The following is a 20,623-nucleotide window of genomic DNA, read 5'->3' on the forward strand; positions in this document are numbered from 1 at the left end:
TTGCACACTTTAGTTAGGTAAATTTTTCCCATGCGGCGCTACAATCTTTGTATCAACTTTTAATACGTGAGCTTGGATCCTCTTGGTGTACGTAGTGTGTCGAAACTTGAAATTTGCATGTCAGTTTCTGCCGGCAAGTTTGCATTATTTGTTTACAATGAACTCGTGGCTGCAATATATCACCTCCATTCCGATGCATATGGTAAGTTTATCAATTGATCATAGCACGGTGTCAACTGTATGTAAATAGACATTTAACATCCTTCAGTTAGGTTATGTTACCCAGTACAACAGGTGTTGCATTCAATAAGGATGAATTTTACAATGAAAATATTTTTCTGTTCAGGACTACGAGGGCCAGGGTCGAGCAGAGAGGGTGTCAAGGATCATCATAACGCTTTTCGGAGTAAAATATATTTGAAATACGTATGTCGTGTGTGATCTTTGAATATTGTTTATAAACGTTTGGTATGTGTTTGTAGGTAGTTGGATTAATATTGGGCTACGTTCTCCAACAATTTTCGCAGACAATATACATGCTTACAGCTGGATTCGTGATGGCTGCTATAATTACTCTGCCACCGTGGCCTATGTATAGACGTAAGCCCGTGGAGTGGCAGAAACCACAGTTAGAAACTACTGTTAAGCAGAAGAAGAAGAAGTAATTCTTATGTGCTTGCTATTGTACTTAAGAAACTTTTATTACAGTGTGTTATGTAATATTTGTTGGTATACAGGAAAGATAAAATTTCTTCTCGTTATTCTGCAATGAAACTCTGTTGCGATTAAAAAGCAAAAGCAAAAAGTTGTTCTCGACAACTATAGCTGTTAGAATTTGAAAAGAAACAAATGAAAAGAGTACAATTTCAGAAATTCTAATGACTGAATAAACTGAGTGGGATCTCAGATTTATATCCACAGCTTGATGCATTTTGAACATTAAATAAATATTAATAATTGAAAATGAATAAATGTATTTCTTTTGTGTATTCATAGATCTGAATTTGTATTACATTAAAATTATATTCCTTTCTTTACACTCGCAATGTTTAGTATCTAATACTAGAGTGCTCAAGGTGAGGGACTCGATGGGACAAACGATGGCAATACGACGTAAAGAGAGAAGAAACACAGCTAACGTTTCGTAATTCCTAACATTTTCTCGTCTGATTTCAATACCCTCGTAATACGATGTCATTCTTGAGATATTTCCATCGAATCTCGTTTAAATTCCGCGCAAGGAAATGTGCGAAATCGACTTGTGTCAGTTTCGCTTTTATACAGCTGTTAGAGAATGAAGGGCCAACATTGTTGAATGGTCGTTGCACCGCTAGAAACGCGGTTTCTAATCGGTGATGCCACACCAATGAAATAAAATGTCTCTCATTAACAATTTCCGTCTAACCGATCAGCGACACGATCTCTGTCACGAACCACGATGTTAATTTCGATTGAAACCTCTTCCTGTGATTGAGATTCTCCAAAAGGGAAGAACGTGAAAGAATTCTGACATCATTTCGCACCAAGAAATAATTTTAAATATTATTTACTTTATACTTAATCCTATTTCAATAATATATTCGTTATGTGGTACGACATAAAAATGGCAGCAATCTTTACAAAATTTGTCGATATATTGATGGACATATAAAATATATTCAATAATTCTTTAGTGTTTTAATTAGATCTATAATGTACTACGTACAAAAAAACAATTTTAGGAATATATTAGAATTAGAATTGCCAATTAGAAATGCAAATAAAATAAAATACTCTTTAAAACGTATAATTTGTTATTTCATTCCTAATTTTCTGTGCATATCCTATGTTTGAATTCCTACAGTATATGTATGGTATACTTTTGTATGTTAGATTTTTCTGAATTTCAGTGGAGAAATTCATACTCGGAAACATTAGAAAGCACTACTACGCGTAACGTGTGTTTATACACTACAACGACAAGATGATAAACCGTAGAAATTACGCAATGGTATTCATTTGAAGCAATCAAGCTAGCAATTACATTTTGAAGCCATACCGACGGAAAATGGTTCATTGTTATTTCATACATTTGCTATATTCCATTGGAAATATGTATATTATTATGTGCCTCCCTTTGTCAGTACATTTTTAGCGAAAAAATTAGGGACAATCACTCCAAAGAACTTTCTCGAAGAAAGTGTAGACATGAAACTATATATGATTTCGCGCCGATTTGGTGGGTATGTATTGTACGAAAGAGACTTACCTTCAAACTTGTCACACATATCAACGCCAATTCTCCTCCAAGTTGATCCAACACTTACAGATTCACTAACGATACGAATTTTCGTATCGAGGACTCAAATATTCACAAAATGACTCCGTTCGATCTTATTCTTTGCACTTCTACTGATTTCAAGAAAATTTGCCGCCAACTCTCCATCACGAACCGAATGACGTGAACGTGTCGCTCGAGATACATCACCTTACTGAAGTTCGCCCGCTTCACTACCGCCAAGTGTCGGCCAATCAGAATGATGTGTTTATAACTAGTTCACGGACGAAGCACTAGGGTCCATCCTAACGTATACCTGCGGCGGTAAATCAACATTATTTGAATATATAAAATATGAAATAAAGGTATTTTTTGTTTTGGAATTAATTCTTTATCCAGAATGATGCCAGACAGGGCCGAGTAAAAAGATTGTCAAGGGGCATTATTGTACTGTATCAGTAAATTATTAAAATCGCTCTATTTACAAATAAACCTAATCGTGGCATATAGGCCTGGTTTATCGCGTAACAGCATTGTTTACCACTGGAAAGCAACGATTATTGCGAAACGCTGCGTGCACGGAGATCGATGTAGACGATCTCGCTGTCCAATTTGTATAAAAAATATGGAGCTCAGAATTTCCCTTCCGCTTCGGAACCGCGGTTATATAATCGCATAACCGCCAAGAGGAAGGAGACTCGTAACAAGGTTGATCCCCGCGGCCGTCTCGAGCACCTCGTCGATTCCGCGTTCGATAAATCGCGCTCGCCTTGAACAATTAACCGTCGTTTATGATTATTCCTGCACGCGGTGCACCACCCATTGGATCGGTTCCAACCATTGACTTTCATCGGCCGCATTTCTCATTTTCTCTCGTCGGGCACGTTAACCGAACCATATTTCCCTCAAAATCGGCCTCCTACCGAGCGACTTTCACGGAGGACGAAGGAGGTAGAAGAGTTTTGGAACTTGGTGGGGATGATTGCCCGCGATTCTTACGTAAACGTGGAACGATTACAGGCACAACATCGAAAACACAAAATGCCGCAACCCGTCGGCGCTCGTTTTGCTCTCTTTGTCCATTTTTACGTACGGGTTCCGGTCTTCTCCCCTTTCGTCACACCGTAAGACGTGTCGTGGACGCGAAAAGGGTCTACGCGGACCTTGCGCAACTCTTGAGGAAATCCTTGGGTGACTACCTCGGCTGAATATTATTTATAATGATGACGAATCGATGATATTGATTGACTATTTGATTGATCACGTTGAAATAAATAGAGAAGATTTTAGAATGAACAGAGTATAATTCAAGCTTTTATTGCAAAGCTTGTGAGCATCATAAGGTCCTATGACACCATATTTATAATTGTGTTCTCTCTTGTGCTATTGGGTCTCGGAATATGCATTTTATTTTATAGATTAATCATACATCTGTTGAGAATTTTACCTACAAAATGTTCACATCTTCGTTGTTCAAAAAATATGGATTATTTCAAGGAATCGTTACTATACTATTTTATCTCTAAATATAAAGTCTATTTTATAAATTTATTAGAGTCTGGTGCACCTGAGAGAACATTTGAGCTCCAAGCTCTGTAATTTAAAAACATTTACTTTTCATAGAATTGTTATCTAAAGTACAAGTCGTCCTTAAAAATCCTTATAAACTACAATACGTTGAAAACATAAGAAACCAATACAGATGTACAAAGTTACAGTAAAATATTAAATAAATTCAAAACTGGTAAAAGAGTGAAAAGTCCAATAGAATAATTTAAGATCAATGCCATATATAACATAAAATTTTATCAATCTCTTCATTAATTCCTTATTAATGAAAAAAATTTTTTAAATTTCAGGGCCGAGTCCTGGGTCCCAAGTTATTATGGTTCCGCGCAATAGCGGGCCTGACGATGGACCATTGGAAAGGTGAGCCGAATTGGAAGTGCCCTTGCGTAATCACGATGACTCCGAGTTTCCAATATCACCGTGAATCGCGTACCTTTCTCGGCTCATTTTGTTACTGGTTGCACCCGCCACGCAAGATACGCGCCACACACGAGAGGGTTACGAAACGCTTTCTCCCTGTATGATGGATATTTTAAGTATGCAGCCAGCACCGCTTCCTGCAGCACTGCCCGGGCCAGCGATGCATGTACGAAAAAAAAGAAAAAAATGGATGTAATCGGCACGGCACAACATGGTCTCGATCCTTACCTTGGTCTTAACACTGACTCCTTCCTTGAAAGAAACGAGCGATCGACTGGAAAGTCATAGAACCGAGGCTAAGTATCCCATCAAGAGTGCGTGGAATTTCAACTATACAAATTGCACGGTTTTTCTTTTCTTCCTTGCGCGCTAGAAGCATTTTCACATTGTTCGGTACAGGAACGCAGGGAAATGAATACAAAGAAAATTGACAGCCTTCTTGGAATTTATTTGAAGCTGTAGTAGATTTCTTTTAGTTGCTAGTGTTAAGAATTAGAGGACGAGAAATTTAGTAACCAGGACTTGTTGCAAAAATATTAGAACTCTTTCTTGTATAGATGGTACCGGTAGCATCATTTGTTGAAACAGAGTTGTACTCTTCAGTGGAGCCTCAATTATGACTACGCTCACTGTGATTTAGATACGATGCAGATGTGATTGGGTGCATTCAGCAAAGGCAACAGTTTGAGTAATTCAGCTGTGAACTTAGTCACTTCGAATAAACGAATCAAAGGAGAGTGGAGTTACAAGTGATAGTATTCTACGAATATTGGCTGAGGAGGCGTATCAGACTTTATAGTCAACCGTCATCCTACTCATCCATTCCTACATCCCACCTCCAAGGTGGTATTAACACCATCCTCACTGGAAGAAAATTGGAAGATTGACGGGTGAACGGATGCAAATTAGTATCGATTAAATTAACATGTCGAAACGGGAAGTTGCGGCACGCTCGTTTATTACCCGCCTAGACATTTTATATTCAATTAATACGTCAAAGTTTCGTAATTATGGGGGTAAAAGCGTCCCGAGGAAAACGACTTTAGTACACTTTTGTAATGAGTCGTTCGCGGACATTGTACTACCGTTGATATTGGCCTGGGAAACAACGATACGCCGAATTGTCGGCCGGAAGAGGGGAATTTCACAATTTTTGGGAGGAAACGAAACGAAGTATGCAATCTCTACTCAATTAAGCGTCCTCTGTTTCGGATCCAAAGTTAGCGATTAACCCAGTTACGGTCGATGATGATGTCCTTCCAGAAGAATTTAGGACTTGTCTTTGCTCTACAGGTTCGAGGAAAGAAGGAAAAGTCATAGAGGATTGTTGCTCTGAGCACGCGACATAAAGTAGACATTCCAAAGGTCTCGACTTGGAGTTGAGGATTTCCTGGGTTCTCCCTTCACTTCCTTGGCGAAAGCTACAGATGCAACGTTTTATAGATTACGTATTTATAGCTTTGTTAGGGAGATTTCAATATATTTTATTAAATGTGAAAAAACCATGTTAGGATTGGGCTGACAACCTAAAAGTAAGGATCATTTAAGGGATTCTGTTGATGTCGTATGCGTAATATAAGTTATACCTGAAGTGTTTTTAAAAGATGTTTAAGAGGAATAGTAAACGAAGTTTGATCATGTCTAGGTTAATGATGAGAGGTAAATTGTCTTGTTCTACTTGGTAGGTTCCAGTCGATTAACGCTGAGCTAGATTCGCAGTTCGAATGCAATTAATAGTCAATAAACTGGCGCGCCGCGGTCGCTTCGCTCGTTGAGGTCGCCCTGCGATTATGTCACCGACCAGCAGACAGTGTCAACGTTCCCGTCGCGTCGATGAAAACAAGAATCGACCTTTTTGGGCTGTTTCAACATGTCACGGGTGACACGCAACAGAATTTCTCTTTTTCGTGAAAGAACGCAGTGACACGTTGATATGGATATCAATTATCTGTATGTAAATGAGAATAGTCCTCTACCGCATAATGCATCCAATTGGAAACTCAATGGAGACTATTCCAGTTAAGTTGACTGAAATCATAAACAGAATTTATATTAGTTCATTTTTTTTTTTAATTAAGATAGTAAGGGTACTATAGTTTTTCTTTTCTGGCAATGTAAAACATTTAAAAGATACTCAAAACAACATTGCTCTAAATAATCAAACAAATAAAATTACAAAGTTAACTGAATTTTTTAACATACAAGGTTTAATCCCTTTAATTTTATTATATAATTCATGCATAAATATTCAAGTGATAAATGATTAAATTTTTAAGCATCATAGATGCTTATTTCGAAATTCTACATTTCGGTCTACATAGCAGGCTCTCTCTAGGAGACAATAATTATATAATTGCAGATGTTGCGATACAATTGGAGAAGATGCGCACGATGTCGCAGTTGCGTTCGATTATACGACATTTTTTCGGAGCCATTTGGGTGAAATCGATCACGTAATGCAAAAATATTCCGCCAATGTCCACGGCGTGTTACGTGATGCCTGAATGACTTATCTTCCGGGGGCCGAATGTGGACATAATTTCGCGATTTAACCGCAATATCGCGAAACTGATCGATAACGGTTTGTGCAATGCTCGCGGGCTTACTACATTCCATCCAAAAACGCAGAGAGACATTTCAAGCGAACCTAGATGTCGAAAATCTGACGTCTCTGCGAAAGAAGTCTCATTTTAATTGATATTCCGCTTTCAATTCCACGTTTGCGATAGTCTCTATAAAAACGGAAACATGGTCCAAGAGAAAGTCACCTAGCATGCGAGATGACAGCACGTAGCAATTTCAAAATTAGATCACGATGTTGAAATTAGATGCATAAACCTGAACTATTTATAAGTGGTGTCGATACCGTGTGTATCGAATCTTTTGGGTGTTTTTACAAAGGGAGTGCATCTTATGGTTTTACTTTTATTCGTCACGGTTGGATGTTAGACGAATAGTGCCAAGTTATCATACATTTACTAAAAGAAGCTTTCACCTCGGCATCGTTAGAGATGACGATGTTTTCCGCGAAAACTTTATGCGATCACCGATTTCTGATGCAAATGAGAAACTATTTTATTGGAAAGGAACTATGAGGAAACGATACCCACTTCCTGCCGTTCGATCGAAAAGTCGCATCTTTTCTCTGGTTCATCGTGTTAGATTGTTTCTTGGAAATTTAGTATACTTAATATACTTCGTATAATGAAGTGAAGTAATGTATACATTAATTTGTATTTACATATATATGGTTGGATAGATGTGCAGAGGTGAGAAATTGGATAGTGAGTCTGATTGGTAACGGTACAATCTCCTTGATTATACTAGTATTCAAAATTCAATAGTATAATGTAGGAGATTGTACACAGTTTAAACACAGTGTTTGTAACCTCTTTTATAAGCCTGTATTTATTGAATAATTTTTTTAGCATAATCACGTCCTAGCATTAGGGGAGTCGACAGATCGCTCTAGCCGAAGAAACACAAGTGCTGGAGATACCTTCGAGACATTGCTTTACAACGAAATAATTGTGTGACGACCAAGACAATTGACTAAGAAATAAGGCAATTTACCAAGCCTTCGTTAAGGTACAAACTCGTACATAAATATTCCCAATGATAAAATATTCATCAAAGATAAAAAAAAAGAACCTTAAGAAAATTGTATAACAGAATAAAATAGATCAAAACAAGAAACAGATGCGAAACTAAGAAATTTCCAAGTTAACTCTTACCTTTCCAGTAATTATCACGCAGCAGTCGACCTAATCTCGACTCAAAATCAATGTCCGACCGCGGAAAATCCAGGAAACTCGGCGTTTTCCCGAGCAACGACGTAACGTCATTAGCGACGCGTCGACGAATTAACAGCAGCAATTATTTACCTCTCACCTATTCTTTCCGATTCTCATATCGGCTCCGAGCGGATTACTCAGCGATGGGGAGCCGGGCACGTGCCGTACGCACCGTACGCGGTGTGTTACGCAGCTTAAGGGGGCCAGAGGGGGGCAGAACGAAACGTAACCAGCGGCGGGCCCGCTTCCTAGCTTTTACGTAACCGTAAAGTCGAGCGACTTTGCTCTCCCACCCCGTGGCTTTTCACCGGGTGGTTTTGGCCACCGCGGTTCGTCCTTTATAAGCACACATTCCCGGCCGTTCAAAGCCAGAAACGTAACGACATCCGTAAAACCTCCGTCGTGTGATCGTCGCAAGACATCCTCCTCGTTCGATTTGTTCATCTGCTGTTCGGTCGTTTGGATCATCGTTCGTCGGGCCTAGTTCCGCGAGGAGGAAGAGCTTTCCACGGAAGAACAGAAACAGCCGACCAAGATGCGCTCCCAGACCTTCGCCGTGAGTACATCGTTCCGGGGGCCTTTCTGGTGCAAAGTGCGGATTTTGTGAATCGATAATCGATGAAGTTTCAAGTTCTCGTCAGTCGTTCGTGTATTTAGATGTATTGGATTGATCTAAGTGCTGGGCGAATAGTTTTGATTTGGAATTGTATTTTGATGGGAGGAGTAGCTAGGGGAACTGGGGAAGATGATGGATTGATGGGATGTGGAGGCTGATTATTTTTGATAGTGGGTTCTTTTTTCTGTTATAGAACTATCTTTGAACGTGAATGATATAATTGTTAATATCGTGTCAGGTAAACAGACGAGTTGAATTATAAGAATGTTAGGTGGTCTACTTTTTCGAAGATTGAAAATTTATGGAATATACAAAATGTATTTATTCATTTTTAATTCGTTCAAAAAGTGGGAAACTAATATTTGGCATCATGGATGACCTTAACGGTTACGAAGTATGGTAACACATGTAATTCTTGTATGTAATTTGATTGACATTTTATCAATTCTAAATCTTCAAATTTTTTGATATTCCTGTAATATAACTTCTTTTCTCTTGTAACGTGACACAGTAACAATAATTGAATTATTTATGAATATTTTGTTACCGAAGAAGACAAAAAACGGGGCCGAAAAGTTAATAAACATATGGGAAACATTTTTGTCTTCAGACTTTATTGTGTATTCATGTATTTCATGCTGTCAAGCTACAAGCATTACACTGAAATTCGTATTGGCACAATAAAGAAAAAACATTCTGACAAAAATGAGGTTAAAATTGAGAATTTAGAATTTAAGAACATTACGTTACAAACATGAACAATTTGAACACCAAACAGAGGACCATAAACCCTAATCTCATTTCTATAATAAAATATAAAAACGCATATTACAATATAATTTTCCACAATAGTACGTTCGAAAAGGCATCTTAGATTCAGGATCTGGTTTCAGGTAAAATAAATTACTCTCCTAAAATTCATTTCTACGTTTTCATTTCGGAAAAACTATCGCAGTCTCGAAGGTGTCGCCTTCGTAAATTGATTTCAATCAGGTTTGGTAAAAATTAGAACAAGATGCTTTCACCCCAACGACGCGTGATCGCGCGAGGCACGTAGCACGAGCAGTGAAATTGCAAAAAGGAAAAAAAAAATACCGTCGCGCATATAAACGACACACCTGACACGTCGTGTCGCGGTGCATTTGCCGCGTTACAGACGAATCACAAATTCACATTCGTGTTGCAGTTGATCGTGTTCGGAATACTGGCCGTCGCCATGTCTACACCGGTGCCAGGGTACCACAGGTGAGTTGACGAAGTGCCTTCGACATTCGACGCATATCTCGCAGCTTATGGTTGTCAGAAGAATATTTATTATTTTTTATTAGATTTCTTCTTCTCTTCCCTCTACTTCTCAATTAAATATTTTTAAGCAACATCGAACTTTTTACGTTTAAGAATGAATTAAATATAATTATAATATTTACAGATATCGAGAAAGAGTCTAAACATTAAAAAAAATTAATTCTCGTTTCTGAGACTGCACAGTTTGATCCTAAAATATTTGTTTGAATTTGAAATATAACAACAATCGATCGTCTGATTTCAGTTCTCACCATCACGTACGCATCCACGTACCTTATCACGTGCACACGGTTCATCATCATCACGTGAAGAAGATACCTGTGCACCACGTCGAGAAGGTGCACGTCCCCGTCCCTATTCCTATCCATCATGTGCAAAAGGTTCCAGTACCAGTGCCAGTTCATCACGTCGAAAAAGTTCACGTGCCTGTCCCGGTTGTCGAGAAGGTGCACGTGCCTGTACCTGTTCACGCGGAAAAGGGATGGTGGTAATGGGAGCGCTCCGATTTTCGGCTTGTTATTTCTTAGGTAATCAAACAATACAGATTAAGAGGTTTGTATGCGTTGTTTGTGTTCTGTGTCATCACACAGGAGAAAATTGACAAAAATAATTTCATAAGGGTGTGTAACAATCTTCAAGCAGAGAAATATAATGGGGCTTTCTATGATAACATTTTGTATAGAATTTAATAGTCCTCGTAGCTATATTCTTGTTTATGCTTGAAAAATATTACCCACCTTCGGAAGATTAATTTTGTAAACTCTTATATTTGTAAATCTTCTCGAGATGTCTAAAAAATGTACACGCAGCGTTTTCTGTTCCTCTGTTGCAGATTGTAAAATGAGGGCATTCGAGTTACTAGCATTTCGTGGAAATTTATTTGCATTTTCGCCGACCAAATCGTTCTGGAAAGTTTTCCCGTACCAAGAGCAGAGAGAAAGAGAGAGAGAAGGATAGTACAAAATAACTCGAACCGCCTGCGTTAGTCATTTAAGTTTGTATAATAGGATATCACTCGGTATGCACACGCGTGTACTTAGCTCGAAGATACTTGTACATACTGTATTATGTTTCATTATTTTTTTATACAATACACATATTTGAGAAATATCGCGAGAATTTTCTTCGAAACACCCCATGGCCCTGACAACAAAGTATCCTCAGTTCAATTTCTGTGAGCTCTTCCACTTCCGTATTCAATTTTTATGAATCAGAACTCATCCATACGTAAGTCATCAAGAAAATCATTTTTCGTAAATCTCAAAAAACAAAATAATAAATATTCAGTTATAAGAAAAATTCAGGTGTAGGTTTTTCTAAACATCGTTTTATTTAACGTAACTATAACAATCAACAAGTATATACAATAATAACAGAACAATTTTAATACTTATGCGTAGTATTCTACAAACGTTGCCAGTGTAAAGAAGTCAGTCCAAAGTGTCACCATTCTTCGATGTGCTGGTGTCCATCGTCCTCCTCCTCGTGTTTGACATGATGGATCTTCTTCACGTGCGTGTGGTAATGTTTGTGAATCAATTCAGGCACGTGGATGATGAAGTGTGTGCTGAAATAAAGTCACACCAACGGTGAATTTTAAGTACGAAACGGTAAGTATTGAAGTTCGATTGGAATATTTACTGTTCGTGATGGCCACCGCCAGGATGAGGCATCGAAGACACTAGGGCAAAGGACACGACCAGGACGAAAAGAAAAACCTGCAACGGAAATCAAAGTGATGTGAATCGAAGATCGAAGAACAGGTGAAAAGTTCCTGCATACTAGATCGCAAAATTTCTGTCTCATTAATTTAAAAAAAAAGTAAGAGGCAAAATGATACTAAATTCAATTTCGATTATGGTACAACTCAATAAAAAATCGTTTTACAATGAAATAATCGTAGGAAGAATATTTATCTAAGTTCGTTCGTTTTCTAACGAAACGGATAGTTACTCGAACCAGAATCATAATACCCAGGAAAAAATGCGAACGGTGAAACCTTGATTAGATGATTGGATCTGTCTGAAACGGAACAAGATCTCGACCAATCTCAAACAAGATCAAAAAATGAATCAATCGTGTTGCGTTACAAGTTCAGGTGAAAGCGTTCAAGGTATGATTAACTGGATCGCCGTTTATCGTTTCCATTCGGTGAATTGATCGAGTCTCCGAGCAACACCTTCTATTGTTTTAGATCTAAACTACATCTAAACTTAATGATCCTCTATTGTCGCCACTAAAACGATTTCACAAACAGCGAAAGTTTCAATGAATTCGAGGTATTATAAATAGAAATCACGTTGGAAAGAGTTGTTTTTGTATCGAATTTGAAAATTAATTATAAATATGAAAAAGAAACAGGAATGTTTTTAATCCCAAGGGTTTTCTACTCTTAAGCTTTCTGCCCTCTTCAAATTTCATAATTGTTAATTAATTGTTAGCTACCTTTTGATCGCATTAATTCAACACATGCCAACACATTTCATTCACGATTAATAAATTAACCAAAACTTCCACACAACCCAACATAATTCACAAATATTAATGCAATTTTAACGAATTAATTTATACTATGAATGCATTGTATATTAATTTTTATTTTTACTACAAGTGTAAATTCTCATAATGTAACTTACAATTTTTGCCATGAATATAAATTCTCATTAGCCATGTAAATTCGTATTTGAATGAAAAATTGATAATTTTAAATTACTTTCATAAAATTTGAAGAAAGTGCCGAACTTTAAGGGTCAAAAGCTTTCATTGCCACAACTAATAAACATGTTATTTCTGTATGATTCACTATATTCTCCTCGTGAATGTGTTAAATCACCGATAAGCCAAACGTTTTTGTGAACTTGGAAATAAAAAATCGACACCCACGCGTGTTCGAAGCTTCTCCATGTCTTTGGCGTCCGCTCTGAGAAGGATCCTAACGTTTCCCGAGGCTGCTGCTGTCTTGGTACTAAAGTACGCAACCCAGACGGGCCTTTTAAACGGAAACATAATCAGTGAACGGTACAGGAACAAGTAAAATGTTTCCTGCAAGCACCCCACCCAACCCTATATTCGCTCTCACCTGGAATCATACGTAATTTCACGTTGCACCTTCTATCATCGACGTAGACATCGTAGCCTTCGTCGAAACATGAACACTATTTTTATAATATAATTCAACATAGTATACCCTAATCCAGTCATTAACCCATTCAATTTATTTCAATATAGTTCATTTAAATGATTTTGTTGTTATACAAGAATTAATTCGATGCTAACACATATTCAATTTTTATATGGAATAAGTGCTCTGTCTAATTTTCAATCTTAAAATATAATAAATAATTTAAGTGGCTTTTCATTTATTTATTCTTGATCTTTCCTAATTTAAGATTCATTTGTAAACTAATCAAATAAATGATCATGAACCTAGAAGATACTGTTGTTGATCATCGATTTGGAATTGTGATCCAAAGTTGTAATTGTTAATTTTAAATAGTAATTGAAGAAAAACTTTTAAGTAAAACTTTTTTACTCTGCCAATCTAGAACAGTCTAGAAGCGCCACTTTGGCGTTCGTTAGGAGAGAAAGGATCTTCTCTACAAATCCAACGAGATCAAGAAAGATAGCCGTGATAGTTCGTTTTCTCAGACTACATAGTTTCATCACGTTTTCAATAAAAGCGTCGTTTAATATCATTCACACGTTTCACGGCGCCTCTTGTTACCACGATTCTCAATTTACCGCGACTGTTTCTTCATTTATAGCACGCTGCTGAATCACGTGCTTCCGGACACTTATTACTGACATTACGCTGGCTATTTGTTTAACTCGGAAGCCATCGTTTTGTAGCGTGCTTCATATATAATTGCGCTATTAGTTACGATGATTTTCTCTTCAATGTACTCCCTGCGGCTTTTGATGAAGATGTTGAGGTGCATCGAGTATGCAAATTGAATGTTCGTTAATGTTAACTAATTGTTACTATTATACTAACGCCCCTTCGAGAACCTTCGATTCCTCTAGAGCTCAAACTGACTTTCTCCCATTCGAGTTACTTCGGTTACGTCGCTTTAATTCTTGTCAACACCTATATTTATAATAATCATCAGTTCTGCTCATAACTCAAATCAAATGTTCTATAAACAGTACCTTATTAATAAAATAAACGTGTAATTTATGTTACCTTGAAGTATACTATCGATAATTACTTAGTAGAATAGATTTTAGAATTTCTAGAATAATATTTAGCAATATTTTCTTTGCACTATTCTTATTTGAAAGTATCTAAGGCTGAGAATATAGAAGCAATTAAAGAATTTAATAAGAAATTTCTTAAACGTGAAAGGCAAACGTTCTGATCGAAGTGTACAATCAAAGTCGCATGTTTTCGTTTATGCTACGCCTATGAAGCGATGAAAGTAAACGTAGGATTAAGATTTTTTCTTAAAGGAATGGATTCCCCACTACTATGTGAGTTACAAGTTGGAATTTATTTCAGTATTTCCTCCATTAAACAAGTGTGTCGATGACTGAAACTTTTAAAAAAGTACACCAACGAGAATCTACAAAATTAAAAAGTGAAACAAGGTTAAAAATTTAATTTCTCATATTTTATTTTCCAGACAGCAATTATATTTCAATCATAAATAATACCAGTTGTACCTCCATCGATTTCCAATCGTTAATTTTCCACTTTCGAATCTTTCATATGCAAAACAAGGTCTAAAGTGTGATAGTGATGGAAATTACGCGAAAACTTTGAATTTCCGTAGCAGGCGACAGACAAGTAAAATCAATTTATAATTTTTAAGAAATGAGTTAATACCCCTATGAAATGAGTTGTTACCCCTATTTTAAAGTTTCAAAATCCTGGAGGAATAACGTTATTTATTATAATAGTTCCAGAGTTTAAATTCTAGAGGCTTAACCATGTCATTAACGATAAAATAATTTTCTTGACTTATTATTTAAAAAACTCTAATCTGTGATGTTACCACTATATTTATTGAATAACAAAACACCAGATTGGTTTTAATACTAATTTTCAATCATAACAAGAGTCAACAAACTCCTAAAAGTTAGTCGAACTCCCCAATACCAATCATTAGGTTTTCATTCGAAGATCGATCATTAGGCGCGATCATGCATGGACAGAAGAAAATGTAGACATCGTCCGTCATAGATCAAGGCCAACATCCGTGTTCGCGACGATTCAGCACGCGGAGTGTACGAGTGAAATCGTCCTCCTCCGTGCAACCATAATAACATCTGATCTCTTTCACTTTCAGCTTACTTTCCATTTCAAACTAGTCCCTGCGCCAGCGATTATCGTTACAAAAAAATGTTCCTATTACTGGGAACAGGTTCGCCTAGATTGTACGTCATCCTGATCTTCCGGATGGAGCACTTCCTGCAACGATTAACGACCAATAAAATGAAGGATGCGACTGCTCTGGTCAGAATTAGGATTGGCGATCATTCTCGTTTAAATGGAGTTTTTGGGAATTAATTCTGAAGAGGTACTGTTGGCTGTGCGGTGATTTAAGGATTGAAAATGAAGCTATTTAAATATCCTTGAAGATAGTTATTCCAAAAATACTTTAGAAGAAAAGAGAAATTAAATGAAAATTGAACTAAAAGTACAAAAGTATTGTTTCTAACAAATTTTGCACCATTCAGTTCGAAATTAGAAGTTTTTAGAGTAACTGTCGCAAACAAATTTCAATATTTTTATTTTCAAAGCTTAGTTCACTGAATAATCAACAGGACTCTTTAAGAAAATGCTGTCCATGTGGAGAAACTTATCTACGAATTCCATTGGAAGATCAAGGAAGAAGCATGACGTACAAAAACGTACAAAAGTATTTATTAAACAATAACATAAAACAATATTTACAGAGTATGGAATATGTACAAAACGTAACAACAACGCGAGTGGACACTTGCGAGAAGTTATTAAGACAATTAAATACAGCAGGAGACTAAGAGCTAAGTATCGTGCGAATGATCGATGGTACTAATAACAATTAATTATCAGCTTCAGAATATGTTCTTCGATTCATCTACGGCGTATCATTTGTAATTTTTAAAAATAGATCTTGCGGAGAGTCATTTCCAAGTGTCACTATCAAAAAGAAATTAAAATTACTTCCATTGTTATTGAATTGATACTGCAAGTATCTTGAGAATCTTTCATATTCATTTGAAGCTTCAACAACATATTTCCTGCGATTCAAGGAAATTGTACCGATCGTCGTGAATCGGTGCTTTAAGTATACTGGCTGTGATAAAGAAATGGGCAAAATTCTCATCTAGATAAAATTAATAAAGTAGACAATTAAAAGAGCAGATAAATCGTTGTTAAGTCGCTATAGTTTTTTCTTTTCGTCATCTGTAATTCGAGTCAAATTTTGCCCATCACTGTGCATTGAATTACGATCGGGAGTCACGTGCATCGATAATCGCGTGATCAAAACGTGACTGGGCGATCGTTGGCTGACTTGAAAGTCGGTCAAACTGGCCGATAGGAAGCGCGACATTGGCTCCACAATCGATTTTATTTTTTCTTGTGGTAGCCAGAGAAGCCGCCACCACCGTGGCCACCTCCACCGCCTCCTCCGCTGTGGCCACTGGAATACGAATCGTAGCCACCGCCAGAACCATAACCGCCTCCTCCTCCACCGTGGCCACTGGAATAAAAATTGAGTATGAAATCATATGTACTGATAATAATTATTAATTAATTTTATAAAACGAGAAATGCTTACCTGCTACCGAAGCCAGATGATATACTGTTACCACCGTAGCCGCTGCCACCAAAAGAATGGTGATCACCACCACCAAATCCACCTCCACCTCCACCTCCATGTCCACTACCTCCAAATCCGCCGCCACCGTGGCCTCCCCCATATCCACCTCCTCCTCCGCCTCCGAAACCTCCGCCATGATGATCACCACCGCCGCCTCCAATGTCAATATGTTCTACAATAGCGCCTCCACCTCCGCCTCCATATCCACCTCCATGGCCTCCTCCACCTCCTCCTCCATATCCACCTCCATGGCCTCCTCCACCGCCTCCTCCATATCCACCTCCACCTCCGTGACCTCCTCCATATCCACCTCCTCCTCCTCCGAAACCTCCGCCATGATGGTCACCACCGCCGCCTTCAATTTCAATATGTTCTACAATAGCACCTCCACCTCCATGGCCTCCTCCACCGCCTCCCCCATATCCACCTCCACCTCCGTGGCCTCCTCCATATCCACCTCCTCCTCCTCCTCCGAAACCACCGCCATGATGGTCACCACCGCCGCCTCCAATTTCAATATGTTCTATAATAGGGCCTCCACCTCCACCTCCGCCTCCGTATCCACCTCCGTGGCCTCCACCACCGCCTCCAAAGCCTCCACCACCGTGATGGTCATCGAATCCTCCGCCACCCCCGAATCCGCCTCCGTAGCCTCCACCTCCTCCGAAACCTCCTCCACCGTGGTGGTCATCGAAGCCTCCGCCACCTCCGTGACCTCCACCTCCTCCTCCTCCATAACCTCCGCCTCCACCAGGACTGGTTATGATGATTGCCGAGTGACCACCTGAAATTGTTAAAATGAAAATATTTTGAAAAACTAAATAATTAAAAGACTACAGAAATGGTTTAGGAGGTTAAACATTAATGACCCATACACGAGTACCATACATATCTCACAAATATTCATATAATATAGTATAAATAATCACAAAAAGTTTAATCATAATCCGTCGCGTAGTTTTTGTTTAAAAAAATGTAGATTATCCTCCATTCTTCCACATGTTATCTACTCCCTTGAATAACATCGTTACGTGGACTTGCACCCCGCGGTAAATAAATAAGCAAAGGCGATAATATTGCTATCAGAATCAAGGTGAATGTCCAGCCTTGCAAATCAACTTATCGACCCACAGCTACATTGTAGAAGAACCTCGAGAACACCTGTTAAAAGTAATATAGTCGTCTAGATTGCGATCGCGTAATTGCGATGCAAATTCTTAGCTTCGAGTCGGAAGTGAAAACTCGCGAAACGAGTTCCTCGGCTTGTACGGTGTTAAAGAGCGTGTGGATGGATCAGTGGATGTATTCTTTGCAAATAAAGACAGTTTTGCGATCGCCTAAGGGGAACGTGGGAGAACGTTTTCCCATTATCTCCGACGAGAAGACGAACAGGTTTTTTTATGGATCATTCGACTGCTAGTGATTTTCATGCACGAACGTCGAGAATTTTCTTTCACTTTCAGAATGAAAAAAATGAAGATTCTAGATCCGTATAATCCTCAATACAGTTGGTGTATCAAATCTCACACTTTCTATGTTGAGATCTTACTTTATAAACATTAGTATTGTTTGGGAGAATGGTTCCTGTGCAACAGTCTTGTGAAAGCATCTTTGGCATGAATATTTGCAATGAAAATATGTAAATGGGGTATGTACAGTGGAATGCATTAATTAACTCATTCTAATGTGTATAAGATGTATAAACGAATTAATTTATTTTTAAATATTACAATAAGTTAATTAATACATTCTACTGTAGTCTTTTACTATTTATGAGACTGCGGCTTTTGTGCAAAACGAAATATTAAATTATGATGCATAAAATCCGCAGTTTACTAATTAATACCGTAAGATATTTCCTTACCTCCAAATCCTCCTCCTCCTCCGTGACCACCTCCAAATCCTCCCCCATGGCCCCCGCCGAATCCTCCACCGTGACCACCTCCATATCCTCCACCTCCTCCGTGACCACCTCCAAATCCTCCTCCTCCTCCGTGGCCACCTCCAAATCCTCCACCACCACCGAATCCTCCTCCGTGACCACTTTCCACTATTATAGGGCCACTATCTTCGATGTGGTGGTCGTCACCTCCCCCTCCTCCATGACCTCCTCCGTGATCCTCATATTTGATGATTTTTTTCTCGTCGTGCTGCACTATCTCCGGTATGTGGACTCTTATATGGACGCTAGAAAGTTAATAGGCCGATTTTACATCCCACCTATCGCCATTCTCTCTCTAACGAGATTTTGATGATACTTGACGAGCAACGATCAATCACGTCTCTAATTTACTGTACAAGTATACTCACTGTTCATGACCGAACGTGGCAAGCGCCGCGGCCAACGTCGTCGCGAATATCAAGCATCTCGTCTGTGGAGAGAAGAATTCTCATAAAACTTTACGAACTTTAGAGCAGAAGTTTATTACATCTTGGTATTCGTCATTTTTGTGCAATAACGCGAACGCGCAAGGTGCAACTACTCCATCATTACAATGTTGCGAAGTTAAATGCCGATTTATTACTGTGTCGAGATTATCTAACTATTGGGCATGAAAAACTCCTCTACACCATTATGCACATGTGCTAAGTTCAGCTGAGCTATTGCAACTATAATACGTAGTGAACGTGATGGAATGGGTTAGCTGTTAGCTTTAATTAGATACTGCTATTACTCTATTACTAAATTGACTGCTCTGTTGGTCTATCAGGTTGATATCACATATAGTTGTAAACTTAACCACTCTATCATTAATTGTATTATTCTGTCTAGTATCAGAAGTGTGAGTCTCCTCAATGTCTTTTGTGATTTCGACTATTGTATCAAAATAGGTATTACGAACACTATTTTCGTTATTGTGTCAGGAACTTAAGTACTGCATTGCCTTCGTATCACAAAAACGAGTTCTCTAATTGGTATGTTGAGTAGCTTATTATTTATTACTGTGAATGTATGTCCCATCACTTCATGAATAATTTAAGTAAATCATCTTTGCATTACAAAACGCTCTACGTCCACAAAAACAATTTTTTCCCTCTCACTACTCAAAATATCAAAAGAAGTTATAAGAATTTGTCAATACTCAGAGAGCGATCAAATCATAGTTGTATTTTTTACCTCAATAAATTAATTATCCTATTCTTGATTCACAAACTATCTTACGACCACAAAAGCCTAATTACCCATAGAGCCAAGTCCCTTGTAACTTCATATCCTACCTTCTCTATCTAGAAGTTAGCTGATCTATCACCCTGTTATTGCAAGCATAACTCTACTCACTCCGAAAACAAATTAATTACCCCAGTTTTGGTTCCCAAACTATCCTACGATCACAAAAGCCTAATTACCCTTGAACCCAAATCCTTTGTAACCCCATTTCCTACTTCCTCTACTAAGAAATTAGTTACTTCATCACCCTACTATCACAAAACATGACTCAACTCACACCATGAGCAATTAAACTACCCTATCTCTATTTTGCAAACTATCCTATGGTCACAAAAGCCCAACAGTCTCTCCCTATCCACGTGGACGTCGTCACTTCCTTACAGCAGCTTTCGGCTCCATGATCCTCTCCGTCGCTCTGTCCTCCTTCCTGCCTCTTCTTGCACGTCTTTCCTCGATGGCCAGGAACACACTGTCATATATATCCAGCCAGGATCCTGAATATATATAGCGGGCCCGAAGGAAGTACCGGAAGCGAGCACAGGTGGGGAGGTGGAGATGATCGATGCCCAACCAGCGGTGGAGGCTCGAATCGAAGGTACCCGCGTGCTGGCGACGGTGCACACCGATTCGACGCTGTTCCCGTGTACTTGGTGGTTGTGTGAGTGGAGTTGCGGAGGAACGGCC

The 20,623-nt window shown here is 38.4% G+C and overlaps 4 protein-coding genes across 4 annotated transcripts; 2 read left to right on the forward strand and 2 right to left on the reverse strand.

The window, feature by feature from the left end:
• The first annotated feature begins 59 nt into the window (after window positions 1-59).
• LOC128894795 (signal peptidase complex subunit 1) lies at window positions 60-1,748 on the forward strand. The gene is made up of 3 exons (XM_054156797.1): window positions 60-202; window positions 347-406; window positions 483-1,748. The coding sequence occupies exons 1-3, from the start codon at window positions 158-160 to the stop codon at window positions 663-665; spliced, it is 288 nt and encodes a 95-aa protein (XP_054012772.1). The 5' UTR covers window positions 60-157; the 3' UTR covers window positions 666-1,748.
• A 6,735-nt stretch (window positions 1,749-8,483) lies between these two features.
• Window positions 8,484-10,948, forward strand: LOC128894793 (uncharacterized histidine-rich protein DDB_G0274557). Its single transcript, XM_054156794.1, has 4 exons — window positions 8,484-8,596; window positions 9,843-9,901; window positions 10,206-10,488; window positions 10,794-10,948. The coding sequence occupies exons 1-3, from the start codon at window positions 8,576-8,578 to the stop codon at window positions 10,450-10,452; spliced, it is 327 nt and encodes a 108-aa protein (XP_054012769.1). The 5' UTR covers window positions 8,484-8,575; the 3' UTR covers window positions 10,453-10,488; window positions 10,794-10,948.
• A 456-nt stretch (window positions 10,949-11,404) lies between these two features.
• Window positions 11,405-13,768, reverse strand: LOC128894831 (uncharacterized). Its single transcript, XM_054156842.1, is given in 4 exon segments — window positions 11,405-11,528; window positions 11,603-11,679; window positions 12,936-13,040; window positions 13,703-13,768. Coding segments are annotated over 4 exon segments (372 nt in total).
• A 3,174-nt stretch (window positions 13,769-16,942) lies between these two features.
• Window positions 16,943-19,957, reverse strand: LOC128894832 (uncharacterized). The gene is made up of 7 exons (XM_054156843.1): window positions 19,954-19,957; window positions 19,446-19,585; window positions 19,081-19,142; window positions 18,930-18,957; window positions 18,635-18,704; window positions 17,148-17,554; window positions 16,943-17,098 (listed from the first exon to the last, which is right to left on the reverse strand). The coding sequence occupies exons 1-7, from the start codon at window positions 19,955-19,957 to the stop codon at window positions 16,943-16,945; spliced, it is 867 nt and encodes a 288-aa protein (XP_054012818.1).
• Window positions 19,958-20,623: the final 666 nt, after the last annotated feature.

Source organism: Hylaeus anthracinus, unplaced genomic scaffold, assembly GCF_026225885.1.
Source record: "Hylaeus anthracinus isolate JK02 unplaced genomic scaffold, UHH_iyHylAnth1.0_haploid 4, whole genome shotgun sequence".
Lineage (NCBI taxonomy): Eukaryota > Metazoa > Arthropoda > Insecta > Hymenoptera > Colletidae > Hylaeus > Hylaeus anthracinus.